Genomic DNA, 17,136 nt, shown 5'->3' with positions numbered 1-17,136 from the left:
GGCCAAAGGTCCACCTGCACTGTGTTCTCCCGATGGTCAACCAGGTGCCAGTGGGGAGCCTGTATGCAGAACCTGTATGCAACAGCACTCTCCTCACCTGCTGTGATTCCTAGCAACTGGTATTCAGTGGCATACTACTGTATTTCCAACAGTGGAGGTAGACCGTTCCCATCATGTCTAGTAGCCACTGATAACTTTATCCTCATGGAGGTTGCTCTGATTAACCAGTTGTTTAAGTGAAGTGCAATTGAATCCTAGACATGCTGACTCAAAAGCAGGTTCCATTGGGCTGGATTCAACTAAGTTGTTGCACTAGTGGATCCCCTATTAGCACAACAGGACTCTGATCCTGCATTATCACCAAACCTTCTTGGGAGGACGCCCAGAACAGTGTGCTGGGGGAGGAGAGGGGAGATCGTTCCATCTGTCAAGCAGAAATGGTCATGCTAACCAAGCAATCACCTTAATGCCCCATTGAATTCCACCCACTATGTTCAGTGCAGCATATTCTCAGGTAAATGTGTACAGCACGGCAGACTGAATGTATTTGGGGTACTGCTCCGTATCTATAACCAGCATTTGGCAGTAGGAACTACTGAAAAGAGTTAGTGCATTAGTCAGAGAAAATATTTATTTACAGGAATGTAAAAATTATGTTACAACTTTTGGAACAGAACCGTCATGAAATGATTACACGAGAACACATGGGCAATATATTCAGTGCAAATAAACTTCCTATCATAGATTTTTAAAAACTACCATGGCTTTGAAAAGGGCTGCAGAAAGTATATACAGGTAACAATGTTTTTTGACATTTTAGAAACCACTTTCCCTGCTCGGAAATAATTGTTGTAGACAAAAAGATATAACAAGACTTAATGTAAGGATACAGAAAAGTGAAAAGAAGAAATAAAAAAGAATCTGGTTTCCTTCATTGGATGACAAATGGAGACAATTTGGTCCCCCTGTGTCACAGAGGTACGTGGCTGATGTACTCACAGTAAAGGAGAAGCTGGATCATGCTCCACATGCTAGATTTGGGATCGGGCGGGGCGGGGGAACCTTTCCTTTTTGTAACTATTGCATGAGCTTAGGAAGAAAGTGCATACATGGAAACCAGCATGCTCAAGTGCAAATGCTGTAATAAAGCAACAGACTGGGGCACATGGAGGTAGAGCAGCTTCTTTTCACATACAAATAGGTGGCAGGGCTAGGGGGGACCTGTGTGTCAGACACAGTTAAGGCGGGCAATACTGGACTAGATGGACTGATAAGCCTGACTTTGTATCTGACAGGTTCATATTCCCAGCTGACCGGGGTGGTTTTCTAAATTGGGGTTATTCAGATTTGCTCGCCAGGTTATCAGAATGACAAGTTATTCTTTGGTCCATGTCCCTACCTAAATGCATATTGTACGAATGATTTGTGCTAAGAAACTAGCATGTGGCAGAAGTATTCTGCACTGTGGTTTATAGGTCTGCCGGTGTCAGTAATTTGTAGGGAAGGTGTATGTAAGATGACACGAAATCGTGGGAAATAAATATTCTGTCTCTCAAAACTGAACAAAAAGTTCTCTATGCACTAGAGAAAGTACTCTGAGAAAGTATCATTGTCAAGTCTGTAAGGCACCTTTCAGATAGTTTGTGTGGGTGGGGGCAGTGGCCTGTTTGTAGCAAACCTGTGTGGGTGACAGAATGGGGATGCCCCCCTCCCCACATGTTTAGTGACCATGTGATCCCCCCATCTGAAAGGGCCCTGAATCTTGTTAAGAATGGCCAAATAATTTAATTACACAAGAACACCCTGACATTGGGAAACTCATTAAAACTTAAGAGAAGTTATATATTAATATTACTAAAAGCTAAAATGTACTTTTAGCTTTATTTAGGAATCATAAAACTGAACTATGTAAAAAGACAATGTGAGAATTCTGGAAAGGAAAAAAACAACAACCCAAAACTCTTGACCCATTTCCCCCGTGTGCAGAGGTATATGGTACGGTACTCCCAGCAGAGGAGAGAAACTGAGGTGGTGGAAAGGCTTTTCTGATCCATGCAGTTTTATTTTCAGCATTGTCAAATCACCAGCTCTTTCCCTGGAGCAGAAGCAGTCACAGCTGTACAATATTTAGTGTATCTATAAATATTTTCCAATTAGCATGTGGGGAAAAATTCACCAGATTTGGTGAGGTGTGTGGGGAAGAAACCACAGAATAAATTAACATACAGTTGGGCAGCCTTATTTTGAGAGCACAAGAAACACTTAGGAATGAGAAACAAAGGCAGAGAAAGATATTGCACAATCCAGGGCCTCCTTCATATTTTATTGGCAGGGATGCCACGAAGAAATCTGAACTGCCTCTCTGTTCAGTTAGGTGCATCCAAATCGCTCGGGGCAATTTTAACACCAGGCAAACTGTGGTAGGATTATAGATGTTTGGTTTAAAATAAGTCCAGGTCATTGGACTAACCTTATGGGGAGCTACCTACAAAGTTTGGTTGCCAACCCCAAACATACTGCCATGATCATGCGACTTCAATTCTGGCAATTTGGAAAATGTGGGTTATGGAGTAATTATGAAATCGAACAACATGCCAACTTTTGATTTGGCAACACTCTTGGAAGTTTTAGTATTACTGTTCTTTTTAAAAGAAATAAAATCATGTTTCAATCCATGCTGTCTGACATATGGTTATGTCAGAGAGCAGCAAATGTATCTGTGTAGCTTTACAACATCCTTAGATTCAAGAGCACAGTTCAGAGTATTGAAATAAGTGGTAGTTATTCCATTGATTTCAATGGGATATATATTGCGCACAAAACTACTATATCCAAATTATATTTGTTTTGGCATTATGATGTAAAAATAAATAAATCTGAGCATGGATATTACTTTGACCTCCAATATGACCCTACTTCTTAATAAATGCACTGGCTCTAAAACAGGAATATAAATAAATACAAATAATTAAAATACTATTTAACATATTAGATCATAAATCTTTCATGATCTCATTTTGTTATGCTGTAAACATTTAAGTGCAATATCACCTGACTTTTAATATGATGAACCATAAAACATGCTAATCATAAAAATAGCTTTTACAAATATACATTTGTATACAGTGTCTCCTTCATTTTAAACATGTCCTTCATATTATCATACAATTCATTGGCCTTCTGACATCAAAATTAAAAAAATAATACCAATAATTAGCCAGGAAAAAACACATTTACAATCTAAACCATATAAATCTGACAATTGTACAGCTTTAGAACATATAAGAAATGGAATTTCTAAGTTTTGAATGGTAATGTCCATTTCAAGAAGTAAATTCATTTCCCCGCCCCATAAAAATTGAGTCAAAGATGTTGCTAGCCAGCAAGAAACAGCAGCTCACATTTCCACATGGAGGAGTCTGTGAATTATTATGTTCTTGGTTTCCAAGGGGACTGGATGTCATTCCAAATTCATTTGATCTGTAGAAACTGTAAGATAAAATGCAAATTTTAATTTGAAAACATTTTGATTAAGAGACAGTGACAGGAGACTGTGGGCAAAAGTAAATGTGATGCAGGGAATCTGTGACTGGATGACCGCTGTCTTTTTCCTTTGTAAAAAAATAGCTGGAGGTGGGGATCTAATTTGGATCAGCACCATAGTGCAGAGCTTTCTAAACTGTGTCATGACACATTAGTGTGTTGGCTGCAGCGTTTAGGTGTGTCGCAGGAACGCTCCCTGCACTCCACCTGCAGTTGGAAAGGGGCTAGTTTAACCTCAGGTTTGCTAGTAAAACTGAATTACTGTGTCGTGAAAAGATGCACGTCTAAAAAGTGTGTAATCAACATGAAAGCTTTGGAAAGCTCCTCCCTTCTTACCAATTACCCAATGGAAATTGCTCCGTTTCATTTATTCATTTAGTGTACCACCAGCAGCTGAAGATTACAGGGCGGTTCACAACATAAAAACACAGAATGAGAACACGAAATACATAACAAAAAGATAGAGAAAAGAACCAATAACCTCCCCCCACAACACATTTAAAAGGCCACAGAAATTAGATTCCTGTTATAGAAAATGAATAAAGGTGCTATAGTTTAATCACACGCTAGGCTGGCCAAGCAGTTGTTTCTGAAGTGGTGGAACCACAGTCAAAAGCATTAATATTTCCTGCATATTGTGCAGAGGTTGACAAAAACGTGGGGCTGTTTCCACATCACCCACTCTTGAAAACATGCTGGAGAACGTGCTGGGTCCGCTTCACGTTTAAACCGTAAATGCCTTCTAACTATTTTTAGCAGCAGGTTCACAGGCGGAATTATCTCTATAGAGAAGAAATGTATTTTCTTCCTCCGACCTTTCCTCTTGCGTCAGAGATAGCCCTGATTGTGGTGAAGTAGCTCTATAGAGCTTGTAAGAATGCAACTTGTGCTGCTCCACACCTTTCAGCTCCAAAGAATCCTGCTCTTTTTAGTCTTTTCTTTCCCTTTCCCTAATTGCGCTCTCTTATTATAATAAGACAAAGAAGACAAAGAGCAACAGATTTTCGGCTTATTTATTGGAGATCTTTTCACAAGCCCGCTATATGCGCCAAAAAGGCTCTGCAGGTTATAATGAGGAAAGAGCATCGCGAACTGTCTGGATCCAAGGGGTGGACACACTTTTGGTGTTATTAAGAAGCTGTGTTGAACATTCACTAAGTCTGAATCACAAGCAAAATGGCCACAGAATTTTCGGACAGGGCGCACCTGGCATGTTTCAATAGGGTGGGGTGGAAAGTCATAATCTTAAAAAACCCCAAACCATAGTTTGGCGATACTTTTATTAGGACCAGCCAAAATGTCACAGAGTCTTGAGCAACTTGAACATCAAAAGACATTTTTATTACTTCCAGAGTGATATAGTCTCCCTCCCACTTTCCCCCAGGGGTCTGATTAACCTGAGGCAATAGAAAACTAATTTTGCTTCGTTCTATTCAGCTAAATTCTATATAATTTATCTTTGGCTGTGTGGCAGCTGTGACATTTTTTGAAAACCCACAAGATGACTAATTTATGGGGGAAATCGTTTATTTTAAGGAATTATATAAATTGCGCCCTCGCACGACAAAGATGGAATCAAATTAAATTCCAGCAAACCATATGGCTTTCATTTGGTGTTCTTATAAAGAAAGATATCACCTGAAAGAAAAAAAAGGTCCACTTTGCTTTGGATTATGAGTGAAAATACAGATTTGCTAAAAGGGCGTGCGTGTACACACAAACAACAACAACAACAACAACACCCAATAGCATATTTGTGAAACTCATCAAACAAAATATAGAACCATAGACCTGGAATCTATAATATATTGTAATTTAACAACTCTACCAATAATTTGTCCTTGTCACTTAAAGCCATGAAATGCACACTCTCAACACACCCAATGCCCAACATTTCATCAGTTAAGCAGATTTTTTGGAGGAGTGTTATGTTCACCTCCCCCCCCCAAAAAAAACACAAGAGAAAGAGCTGCATGTCTGTCATTTACCCTTAAGCCCACAAACACCCAAACAATAATACCATATGGTGCCAAGAGTTGTTATTTCCTCTGTGAGCTACCAGCAGTCAATACTGTAAGTCTGCACTGCATACTCTATTGATGGCACTGTAAAATGAATCACTTTAAGTCAGTTGTGTTGAGTTGTGTTTAACAGGCAATCTTGGTGAAAACTAGAGAAGCTCGGTTTGTGTGTGTGTGGGGGGGGGGGTTCAATGCTAATTCTATTGAGAGTGACCCATTGACATTAACTGATATGGCTAACTTTTAACAGCTCTACTCTGAGTAGGACTTAGGTGAATACAACCCCTTTGTGTTTGAGAGCTATCACGTTTGGCAGCTCAAGATTGATAAGGCAGCAGATGTAGGTAGGTAGTGTGCATGTTGTTGGGGAAAGGAATAGAGGGGGAAATTTGTGAGAGCCATGAGGGGAAAAATACTGAAACTGGAGACTCGAAGCTGTTTTAAAGTAGGGCACATGTGTACAGAGGAGAAGGAACAGGTGTTCTGCTTTAAGTTTGCGTAAGGGAAGTGACAAGAAGATGGACTTGAAAGTCGCTGGTGTGAAAGGTCAAGGAAGGATTACTACAAAAGCTGGACCTGTTCTTGACTGCGTGTTTTATTTTTTACGATTTCTTCCCATCAATAATGATTTGCCTGTACATCTTCAATTTTCTTCTTAGTGATGCTTTTTCTCAGAAAAATGAAGTGCAAATTGAAATGATTGCTTAAACTTATTGAAAGCTTAAACTATCATAATCAGGTGATACTTGGATATATCCACTCAGTTCCCTATTATTCTCTTACTGTCTGTTTCATTTCACAAACCCTTCTGCCTCATTTTTCCCTCTTTCCTTTCTCAGCTCACCTTTTTACTTTGACGATCTAAATTGTAGCAGAATTCCATTCATCTGGACACCGATGAAACATGCAATATTTCTATAATGGAGAGGTGTCAGAAAATGATGATCAGATGTTCATTACTGAAAATGAAAAGAGCCAACTGTAGCAAGCCAACAGTTACTGTATCCTGAAGATATATTATGTCTCTTAACCAAATATTAAAAATGTAGAAAAAACTGGTGGTTGTATCAGAGATGACTGAATCTGAAGAGATCTGACAGGGATAGGCTGTTCTAGATTCTGGTTCAGTTAAGAAGATATGCCAGTCACTTGCCCGCTTTCTGAAAGCCATAAGGAATAAGAATTCATAGAAGGTTGTAGAGAAGAAGCTAGCAACCAATAATCAGGACTCAGTTCATCTGTGCCTCAAAGAATACTCTGAGGGCCTATGGCATAGTTCCATTGTCAAAGCTAACTAGATTTGTGTTTTGTCCTGACCTCGAGCCCATGGGAGAATACCAAGTTGCCTGAAGGTGACTGAGTCTAGGTAATGCTGGAGTTGCAGGACCTTGGAGAGCTCCAAATGGAAGGACCAAGTGAACTTACTGCAAGGGCTGTAGCTTAGTAGTGGTAGAGCCCATGTATTGCAGAATTCAACATCTGGCATCTTCAGGTAGAGCTTGGAAATCCACCTGTCTGAAATATCAGAGAGCTGCCAGATGTTGAATTCTGGGAACTTCTTCATGCAATGCTCAGAAGTAAGTTCCCCTAAGTTCAATGGGACTTCACCCCAGGTAAGTGTGTATAGGACTGCAGCCTGAATCTTGTTTAATAAACGGTTTGAAGATGTCTGGTTTTCTTCTGCACCTAATGCTAGTGGCAAATCTTTGCATGCAGCAGAGCATATACAAACATGCACAAGAACCTCCATTCATTCATGTTTTGGACAAATTATTGTTGGATTGGGAAGTTGAAAAGAGGAGGTCCAAGTTCAAAAAAATTGAGAAACACTGGCCTATGCTGCTATTTGAAGAATGGAAAAATGGATGCCTATGATACTGTTGGCAAAGAGGTGCAACAATGTTCAAAGGTCTCTGGGTTTTTACCTAGTTTTGCAACAAATAGCTGATCTGCTATGAAGGATGAAGAATCGTTGCTGCACAAGTAGAGAAAGAGGAAAGCCAGTGGTGGGAATAGTATCTGCAGGGATGGGAAGCTGAGCTGTAGACTTAAGTGACTCGGTGTGCTCTACCTTCAGCTTAAGCTAATGTAGAAACAGTTAGGAATATAGGAAGTTGCTTTATACCAAGTCAGACCATTGGTTCATCTAGCTCAGTACTGTCTACACAACTGACAGGGTCTCTCCGGGGTTTCGGGCAGGGCAAATTTCCAGCCTTCTCTGAAGATGCCGGAGAATAAACTTGGGGTCTTCTGCATGCATTTGGAAGTAAGCTGAGGTAGTAAAGTCCCTGAATGAGGATGATGTCCAGAAGCACGGAGAATAAACTTGAGGTCTTCTGCATGCATTTGGAAGTAAGCTGAGGTAGTAAAGTCCCTGAATGAGGATGATGTCCAGAAGCAATACAGACTGGGTTTCAATTTAAAAGATAAAAGCAAAGGAGGAAAAGGCACATCATTGGTGAACTATTTATTTGAACCATTTGCCATTGAATCGTGTCCCAACTTTTGCAACAGTTTTTCCTTTAGTCATGGTTATTCAGAGTCAGCTATGTCTAAGGAAAACATATTGGAAGTGAAGAGGAATTCAGGCCACAATTGAATGGTGACTTCTTTCAATGAGTGCAATTTTTTTAAAAAAAGAATCTCTCAAAAAGTTAAAATATGTAAGTACGTAAGTTGGACCCAAAGTAATTGGAGCACATAAAACATAAGCCCAGCGTATCTTTCCTTAGTGCTGCAAAGGAGATATTGCAAAACCTCAGCAAAAAATTAATTGGTTGCAACAGTAAATCTGAAATACAGGTGAGAAACTTGAGCCAGAGCCAGCCTACGAATTTAGAATAATTATGCGATGGAGCTCCACTGGGCTTGTATCACTTCAGAGTGCCCTGGCAGGGAGGATTACATGTTACAATATTTTCCCAATTAAAAAAAAACAGCCCAAACTTTTTTAAAAAAAGTTCTAGTTAAAAACTCTCCCCCTGATGTGATAGTTTTTCCCAAGAATCAGGTTTTTCCTTCTTAAAACATAGCACGCCCAGTCTGCGCAGTGGCTCTTGAATGTTTTAGTGCTTTCGCTCCATTTCAGTAGGCACTATCCTCAGGGGTTGGTAATGTGGCAAGGGTGACTAGAATGTAGAACATACAATACCTCAAGAAATATACAAAGTATTACACCTGAAACATTTGGACAAACTCACATCTTATCCAAAGTACCATGCTTTCTGTTAGGAAGATCCCGATTTATAATATATCCTGCAGAGAACATCTTATTTCTTTTCTTTTGCTCACACAGTGATATCTTGTAACTGTCAAGTGTGATGTCATTGTGTATGTTATCTATTTCACTTTCCTCTTCATTAGAAATATCGTTTCCTTTCTGGGATCGAAAGGACCCCGATGCTGCCGAGTTATTTATCACATGTCATTTTGTTTTTAATAGAGGACAATAATTATTTGCTATGATTCAAGATGACACACTGACAACTGAAAGGCACTATCTATTTCGCAGAAATAACGGGAAAGAATGATGAATGGGATTGAAATTTGTTTCTAAATCAATAAACTGTTAGGAGAGCTGCCTTTGTTACAACTTTAAGAGATCTCATTGCAAGCAACAGCTTTCAGCTATTGTGTCTACTACAAAGTTTTCCTAGACTATGCAGGGACTGTCTGAACAGCAGGGCCAAAATACCTGTAATTTATGAACTACCACCATCCTAAATTTATATGGCATTGACTTCTAAGCTCTGTTCACACAGCATATGTAGTATTCAGGCTTCACTTTCTCACATAAGGAGACAAGCCCTTGAATTCCAGCTTCTTTTGGTTCATTTCATTGTAGGACAGGGCTGAGACAGCTATATGAGTAGCAGTAACAAAATGGCTGCCATGGGGTGTGTGGCACAACACAAAATGGCTACCACATCTGAAACAGGAGAAAAGGGGACAGAATTACAAAAATAGTGCAGGCATGACTCCCCATCTTCTGCATTGTGAATTTCTGAGAGGAATTCTATTGATATCCTTCATACTGTTGGTTGGCAAACTGTGCTCTGAATTTCTTTACCAGAGTTTGACAGCTTTGGCATTGAGGGGCCTGGGGGGAAGTTCTCTTTGGTGGGCTGCTTCAGTCACTGGGACCCTGGTGGGCTTATCTGGCAGTGGTAGACAGCAGCACTCCAAGCCATACCGGGTGGCAGGTTTTAGCAATCAAATTAATTTCTCACACAGCCCTGATAAATGCTATCTTAGACACACTGTGGAAATGAAAATGGCAACTAGATCCAGCCACCTGGTGCTGCTCAGAGTGTCAGGCTGGAAGCATTTTTCAAAGCAGGGCCAAGGCCAGGCATCAGTGGTGGGTCCTGCTAGGAGACATGGGAAAAGGTAAAGAGACCCCTGACCATTAGGTCCAGTTGTGACCGACTCTGGGGTTGTGGCGCTCATCTCACGTTATTGGCCGAGGGAGCCGGCGTACAGCTTCCAGGTCATGTGGCCAGCATGACAAAGCCGCTTCTGGCGAACCAGAGCAGCACACGGAAACACCGTTTACCTTCCCGCTGTAGTGGTACCTATTTATCTACTTGCACTTTGAGGTGCTTTCAAACTGCTAGGTTGGCAGGAGCTGGGACCGAGCAACGGGAGCTCACCCTGCTGCAGGGATTCGAACCACCAACCTTCTGATCGGCAAGCCCCAGGCTCTGTAGTTTGACCCACACTAAAAGCTGGATCTGAAGCCACCACATGAGACACAATATGCATGTCTTCCAACAAGTTTCAGAGCTTGGGCCTATAATATGGTCAATCTGTGTGGAGGAAGCTACTAGCAAGCTAGGAGTTGCTCGCAAACATTGTGTGCATTCACGGAACATGCAAAAATGTCCGTTAAAGTAAATGTATTTTAACAGATTCCATTGCATTGCCTGGAATTACAAGAAAAGTCCAGCCACTGGTTTTTGGACAGAATTCTTTCCCAGTCTAAGCTGCCAGGGATTGAAATTGGGGCTTTCTGCACCATCATAATCATATTATTTGTACCCCATCCATCTGACTGGATAGCCCCAGTCACTTTGATCAGCAAAGCAGATTCTGAACTACTGAACTATGGTCCTGAGTGGGTCTATTTTCCATCACCACCCTATAGGTACTTCAAGGATTGAGTACACCCTAGAGGTAGGGATGGGGTGGGAGGGGAAGAATTCAGTTCAGTTTGCATTTAAAGCCAAACCTATATTAGCCATACTTTCTGAAATAATATGAAAAAGAAAACACAGGCACCCTACAAAATTCACACTGCAGGAGTGAGAGTCCAACTGTCCAGTCGGAAGTGGAGGAGAAAACCCAACAAGAAGGACTGGGGAAGGGTGAGGGCACCCCAGTCCATACAGAAGAAATTGAGTGGTACAGAAGGAGTGAGAGTCCATCTGTGCACGAAAAACTAGTTGAGAAAAATCAGCATGAATTGAAAAATATCTCCTCTCGACAGATGGACACATCGGACCAGGGAGTCAAGATGATCATAGAAAATAGAAAAGGGGTGTTTAGAATTACAGGACTGAAGAAAGATGCAGGACAGCAGGGGCGAGGTTGAAGGAATGAGGGTAGAAAGAAAGGTGAGGAAGGGGGTGGGATAAATAGTTTATAAGTGGTTATGTAATAGGGTAACCCGGATTGAAATAGGACTGTTTATATAGACTTGCCGACCGTAAAAGGGTCCTTGTGATTAGAAGGGTTAATTATAGAAATATGGTTTTGACTGAGATGGGGGAGTTCTTAGAAGAGAGGCGTGGGTATAAAGAAGAGAATTTTTAGTTTAGTATTGTGTAAAAGTAGATTAAGAATTTTATAATATGAATTAAATGAATAAGTATGTTTAAGGTAGAAATGTAATATGTAAGGAAAGAGGAGTATGATGTTGTCATAGATAAATATGTAAATTATATGTAAATTATAATGAAAAGGATAATTATAGAATTTTGGTGTATAAACATGTTTAAGATAGAAAGAAACAATGTTAAGATGACAATTAGGAAATTGCTAAAGAGAGTATAAGATGAACCACAGGAAGGGGGGCTGAGGAAGTCAACCTACAATGTCAGGAAAGATGAATGATTTTGAACTATCGTATATGTATGTTTTTGTTTTTGTTTTTTATTATGTTTATGTTAATGTTTTTATTTGTGTTTCTTGTTTTCTGTGTTTCTTGTTTTCTCTTTTAGGTATTGCTGGCGGTTGGTGTGTTGGTGATGTTTTGTTGTTATATGTTAAAAAAACAATAAAAATTATTTAAAAACAAAAACAAAATTCACACTGGTCCGAACTTTGCAGTGCAGTTTTCCAACCAATGTTTACAACAGTGAATAAATACAGGGAAATGCATATAGACATATATTCATGAAAATAACATACAGTAATGCACTGTATCTTATTTATTATATTATATCAATTAAATATGTATTCTGCTCTTCGTCTGAAGATCACAGGATGGTTCAGAGCATAAAAATACAAGATAAAAGCACAAAACATATTAGGGAAAATTGCTTGCAAAATATGTGTACATACAGCAGAGGGCCTTCTCGGTAGTGGCGCCCTGTGGAATGCCCTCCCACCAGAGGTCAAAGAGAATAACAATTAACAGACCTTTAGAAGGCATCTTAAGGCAGCCCTGTTTAGGGAAGCTTTTAATGTTTGATGGATTTCTGTATTTTAATATCTTGTTGGAAGCCGCCCAGAGTGGCTGGGGGAACCCGGCCAGATGGGCAGGGTATAAATAATAAATTATTATTATTATTATTATTATTATTATTATTATTATTATTATTACAGCCAGATGGGTGGGGTACAAATAAATTATTATTATTATTATTATTATTATTATTATTATTAAAAACTGAATTAAAATATGTTTATTAGGAGAAATTATAGGGACCCAGGTGGCGCTGTGGGTTAAACCACAGAGTCTAGGGCTTGCTGATCAGAAGGTCGGCGGTTCGAATCCCTGCAATGGGCTGAGCTCCCATTGCTCGGTCCCAGCTCCTGCCCACCTAGCAGTTCGAAAGAACATCAAAGTGCAAGTAGATAAATAGGGACCGCTCTGGCGGGAAGGTAAACGGTGTTTCTGTGTGCTGCTCTGGTTCGCCAGAAGCAGCTTTGTCATGCTGGCCACCTGACCCGGAAGCTGTCTGCGGACAAATGCTGGCTCCCTCGGCCTATAGAGCGAGATGAGCGCCGCAACCCCAGAGTCGGACACGACTGGACCTGATGGTCAGGGGCCCCTTTACCTTTATTAGGAGAAATTAACTCTAAAATTGCAAATTGCTACAGAAATGTGAAGAACACAATTAAAGATTGGAAAAAGGGGAAACTGAGAGAATAAAAACTGAGAGTGCCTCCCACCCCTACCTGGTGGGAATATAGCTTTGCCTCAGGCTGAAAATAGGTCTCTTCCTGGTACAGACCTAAAGTTTCTCCAAAAACCCCCACTGAAATGTCAAGAGCAGGATTTTGTCCACACATTAGAACAGGGGTCGGCAAACTTTTTCAGCAGGGGGCCGGTCCACCGTCCCTCAGACCTTGTGGAGGGCCGGACTATATTTTGGAAAAAATAATAATGAACGAATTCCTATGCCCCACAAATAACCCAGAGATGCATTTTAAATAAAAGCACACATTCTACTCATGTAAAAACATCAGGCAGGCCCCACAAATAACCCAGAGATGTATTTTAAATAAAAGGACACATTCTACTCATGTAAAAACATTCTGATTCCTGGACCGTCAACGGGCCGGATTGAGAAGGTGATTGGGCCACATCCGGCCCCCGGGCCTTAGTTTGGGGACCCCTGAATTAGAAAAAGGGATGGAAGTAACCTTGCTGCAGGGAGGACAGGCTTGCTGCTGAAAACTGCTTCTGTGCAGCTGTGCTGGAGAGATAAGGTGCACACCCCCAAAATAACTTTCTTTTGGGTTAAAAAATTAAAGGAGTCCATGAAACAATGATGAAAAAATACATAGCCTTGCTTGTGTTTTCCATTCCAAACAGGAAAGAACTCAAGGCTTGTCCTTCAAATTAAATATTGAAAAAAGAGAGTTCTTTCCAGGCTATGCTTTCCTCGCTCTAATAGAGCAGCATAGATCTCCTCTGATAGTTGTTGTTGCTGCTTTTTAAAAGAAGAGGCTGTCATCCTCACAGAAAGGTTATTTCTACCCGTTTCCGTTACATGAAGACGGAACATCATGCCATTGAAGCTGGACTAGTGCTAGTGCAATTACAGCTCTGAGAGAGAAGTGTGCTGTGTTTTATCATGCAGAACGATCTCGCCACAAAGCAAGTGAGAATCAGGTTGCATACTCCTAGCCTGAGAGGCCGTGTGCTTCCTTGAGAGTTAGCCTCAAGGAATGCAGGGAGACTTAAGAGTAAACGTACGTTAAGATCAAGCTCCATAAATTTATTTCATCCCATTCTTTTCAGCAAAAACTAAATTGGTCCACATTCCAGCTGGACTGTGAATCAAAGAGAAATGCTGTTATCCTAAGCATATTAGTCAAAGGTGAGTTCTACAGAGACCCTCCAGATTTGTTTACTACTGGTAAATGTGATTATGAAACTGGCAGAGGGTATGTTTTATGCTTTTAGGTTGATAGCCTTCAGGAAACACAATCAAAGCATTCCTGACATATGGCTGTCAAGCCTCTGCTTAAAGACCTCCAAAGAAGGAGACTCCACCACCATAGCTGCCAAGTTTTCCCTTTTCTCGCGAGGAAGCCTATTCAGCATAAGGGAAAATCCCTTTAAAAAAGGGATAACTTGGCAGCTATGTCCACCACACACCTTGGCAGCAAATTCCACTGCCAAACAGCTCTTACTGTCAGGAAATTCTTCCTAATATTTAGGTGGAATCTTCTTTCTTGTAGTTTGAATCCATTGCTCCGTGCCTGCTTCTCTGGAGCAGCAGAAAACATTTCTCCCTCCTCTATATGACATCCTTTTATATATTTGAACATGGCTATCATATCACCCCTTAACCTTCTCTTCTCCAGGCTAAACATACCCAGCTCCCTAAGCCGTTCCTCATAAGGCATTGTTTCCAGGCCTTTGACCATTTTGGCTGCCCTCCTCTGGACACATTACAGCTTGTCAGTATCCTTCTTGAACTGTGGTGCCCAGAACTGGACACAGTACTCCAGGTGAGGTCTGACCAGAGCAGAATACAGTGGTACTATTACTTCCCTTGATGTAGATGCTATACTCCTATTGAGGCAGCCCAGAATTGCATTGGCTTTTTTAGCTGCTGCATCACACTGTTGATTCATGTCAAGTTTGTGGTCTACCAAGACTCCTAGCAGAGCTGGCTCTAAGGCAAGGCTGGGTTGCGCAGGGCCGCCGGGGGGGGGGTGCTGTGCGGCTGTGCCCGCGGCAGGTGCGCTGCGCCCACCAGGGGGGCCTGGTGGGAAAAAGGGCGGGGGGCCGGAGGCGCCGGAGCGATGTTCGCACCATGGCGCCCGGGCGCCCGATATGCTTAAGACGGCCCTGACTCTTAGATCATTTTCACATGTACTGCTCTCAAGCCAGGTGTCTCCCATCTTAAGAGTTTTTCAAAGGACCTCTAAACAGCATCTCAGCTTTTAATAGCATTTGTTTTGCTGTTCTTTTACATTCATTCTTGAATTTTTCAGCTTACATATACAACTACCAGTATTTAAAATTTCTCACCAGCTCGTTACTTCCATCCTCGTCAAAGTCCTCGTCTATCCCATCAGTCATCTCTCCGCCATCTCCATCTGCATCTAAACCTCCCTCTATAGGATCCTCTGTGGAATTGTCAGCGTTCTCTGATATAGATTCCTCTTGGATCAAGTCTGCACAGTCTTCTATTTGTTTCCTTTGGGTTTCTATAAGAAAAGGGGAAAAAAATGTAGCTTAAATAAGATCCCCTTTTCCAGAAATGGAACTGTGTTATAGACAGCAGAATACATTCTCTGAATCCCCAAATGATACCAAATATATTACCCAGGTTCAGAGATCTTCTTTTGGCTTGCTAAGAAGCTGATACATGCCCAGCGGGATATTTGCCTTTGAATACGAGTTCCCTATGCACCATCACAAACTATTTCTGAAATTCCCCCGAGTTTAAAACGATGCTTTTCGAATGATGAAGTTGGAAGAGGAGAGTAAGTTGGAGGGTTAGTTTCAGACTCATATTTGTGACCAACATTACACACTTATGAAAGTGATACTGGTCTCCTGAGCATCTGATCTATCTTTCTAAAAGTAAATTTCATACTGTCATGGTTGCAGTGATGCATGTGCAAATGTAACGAGGGGCAATAGAAGAGAAGCCTGCTGGATCAGACCAAAGGCCTAGCTAGTCCAATCTTTTATTCTCACAATATTCTCATATGTCATTGGGAAACTCATAAGCACGGCAGAAGTGCAGTAATACTCAGTTGGTTGGGATCCCCAGCAACTGGTATTCACATGCATACTGCTTCTGGTATTTGTCCTCAGTCATTGCCACTCTCATAGAATTTTAGACTTTGAAGGGATCCCTAGGGTCATCTAGTCCAACTTCCTGTGATGTGGGTATCTCAACTAAAGCATCCATGACAGATGGCCATCCAACCTCTGCTTAAAAACCTCCAAGCAAGGAGAGTCTACCACCTCTTATGGGAGTCTGCTCTGCTCTCAAACAGCTCATGTTGTCAGAAAGCTCTTCTTGATGTTTAGTTGGAATCTCTTTTCTTGTAACTTGAAGCTATTGGTTTGGGTCCCAGCCTCCAGAGCAGGAGAAAACAGCCTTGCTCCTTGAGATATCTGAAGATGGCTATCTCATCTCTTCTCAATCTCCTCTTTTGTAGGCTAAACATACCTAGCTCCTTCGACTGCTCTTCCTAAGGTTTGGTTTCCAGACCCTTGATCATCTTGGTCATCCTCTAAACACGGTCCAGCTTCTCAATATCCTTAATCTGTGGTGCCCAGAACTGGACACAGTAGTCCAGGTGTGGTCTGACCAAAACAGAATAGAGCAGTACTATTTCTTCCCTTGATCTGGATACCATACTTCTGTTGATGCAGACTAAAATAGCATTAGCTTTTTTTGCTGTTGCACCACACTGTTGACTCATGTTAAGCTTGCCAGATTTAAAACACAGAATTAATTAGCAAAATAAGAGATCTGAGTATAAACACATTGCTTTTCTGTCCCTTTATAACTTCCATAAAGATAAGCGAGACAGACCTTAGTATAGTGTATAAAAGATCATTAAAACTTTCCCGTTTTTCATTTCTATGTTTGTTTAAGCTTCCCACTGTTGGCTGAAAGCAGCTCATGCTGTATATTCTGCCTATTATAATAGATTGTTTGAAATATCTGCCACTTAAAAATCTGCAACTTTTCAAGTCGTTCTCCTTTGCAATGCAGCTGATTGTTTTTATTCAGGGAGGACCAGAAGTAAGCCTTTAGCAGATAAAAAGGATTCGGCATTGTTATATTTTATCAGCTGCAACTCGCTGAAACATATCGGTTCACAATCAAGCCATTTAAGCAGGATTAAATCCCACTGATTTTGA

General features: G+C 41.0%; 1 protein-coding gene across 9 annotated transcripts in view; it reads right to left on the bottom strand.

The window, feature by feature from the left end:
* Positions 1–609: 609 nt before the first annotated feature.
* The window catches only part of RALYL (RALY RNA binding protein like), a 258,264-nt gene continuing 241,737 nt past the window's right edge, over positions 610–17,136 (bottom strand). For 6 of the 9 annotated variants that reach the window (XM_088675666.1, XM_060277725.2, XM_088675665.1 and 3 more), the window contains 3 exons: positions 15,280–15,458; positions 13,993–14,069; positions 3,353–3,489 (listed from right to left, as the gene is read on the bottom strand). In XM_088675666.1, coding sequence (XP_088531792.1) covers positions 14,034–14,069; positions 15,280–15,458 — 215 coding nt within the window. In that variant the 3' untranslated portion in view covers positions 3,353–3,489; positions 13,993–14,033. Of the gene's footprint in view, positions 3,490–13,992; positions 14,070–15,279; positions 15,459–17,136 lie in introns of all 9 variants that reach the window. The other 3 variants (XM_088675667.1, XM_060277726.2, XM_060277727.2) reach the window with 1 other exon arrangement.

This window comes from Zootoca vivipara, chromosome 8 (genome assembly GCF_965207765.1).
Source record: "Zootoca vivipara chromosome 8, rZooViv2.hap1.1, whole genome shotgun sequence".
NCBI lineage: Eukaryota > Metazoa > Chordata > Lepidosauria > Squamata > Lacertidae > Zootoca > Zootoca vivipara.
Note: the sequence above shows the minus strand (reverse complement) of the source record. Positions and strands in the feature narration are given on the sequence as shown.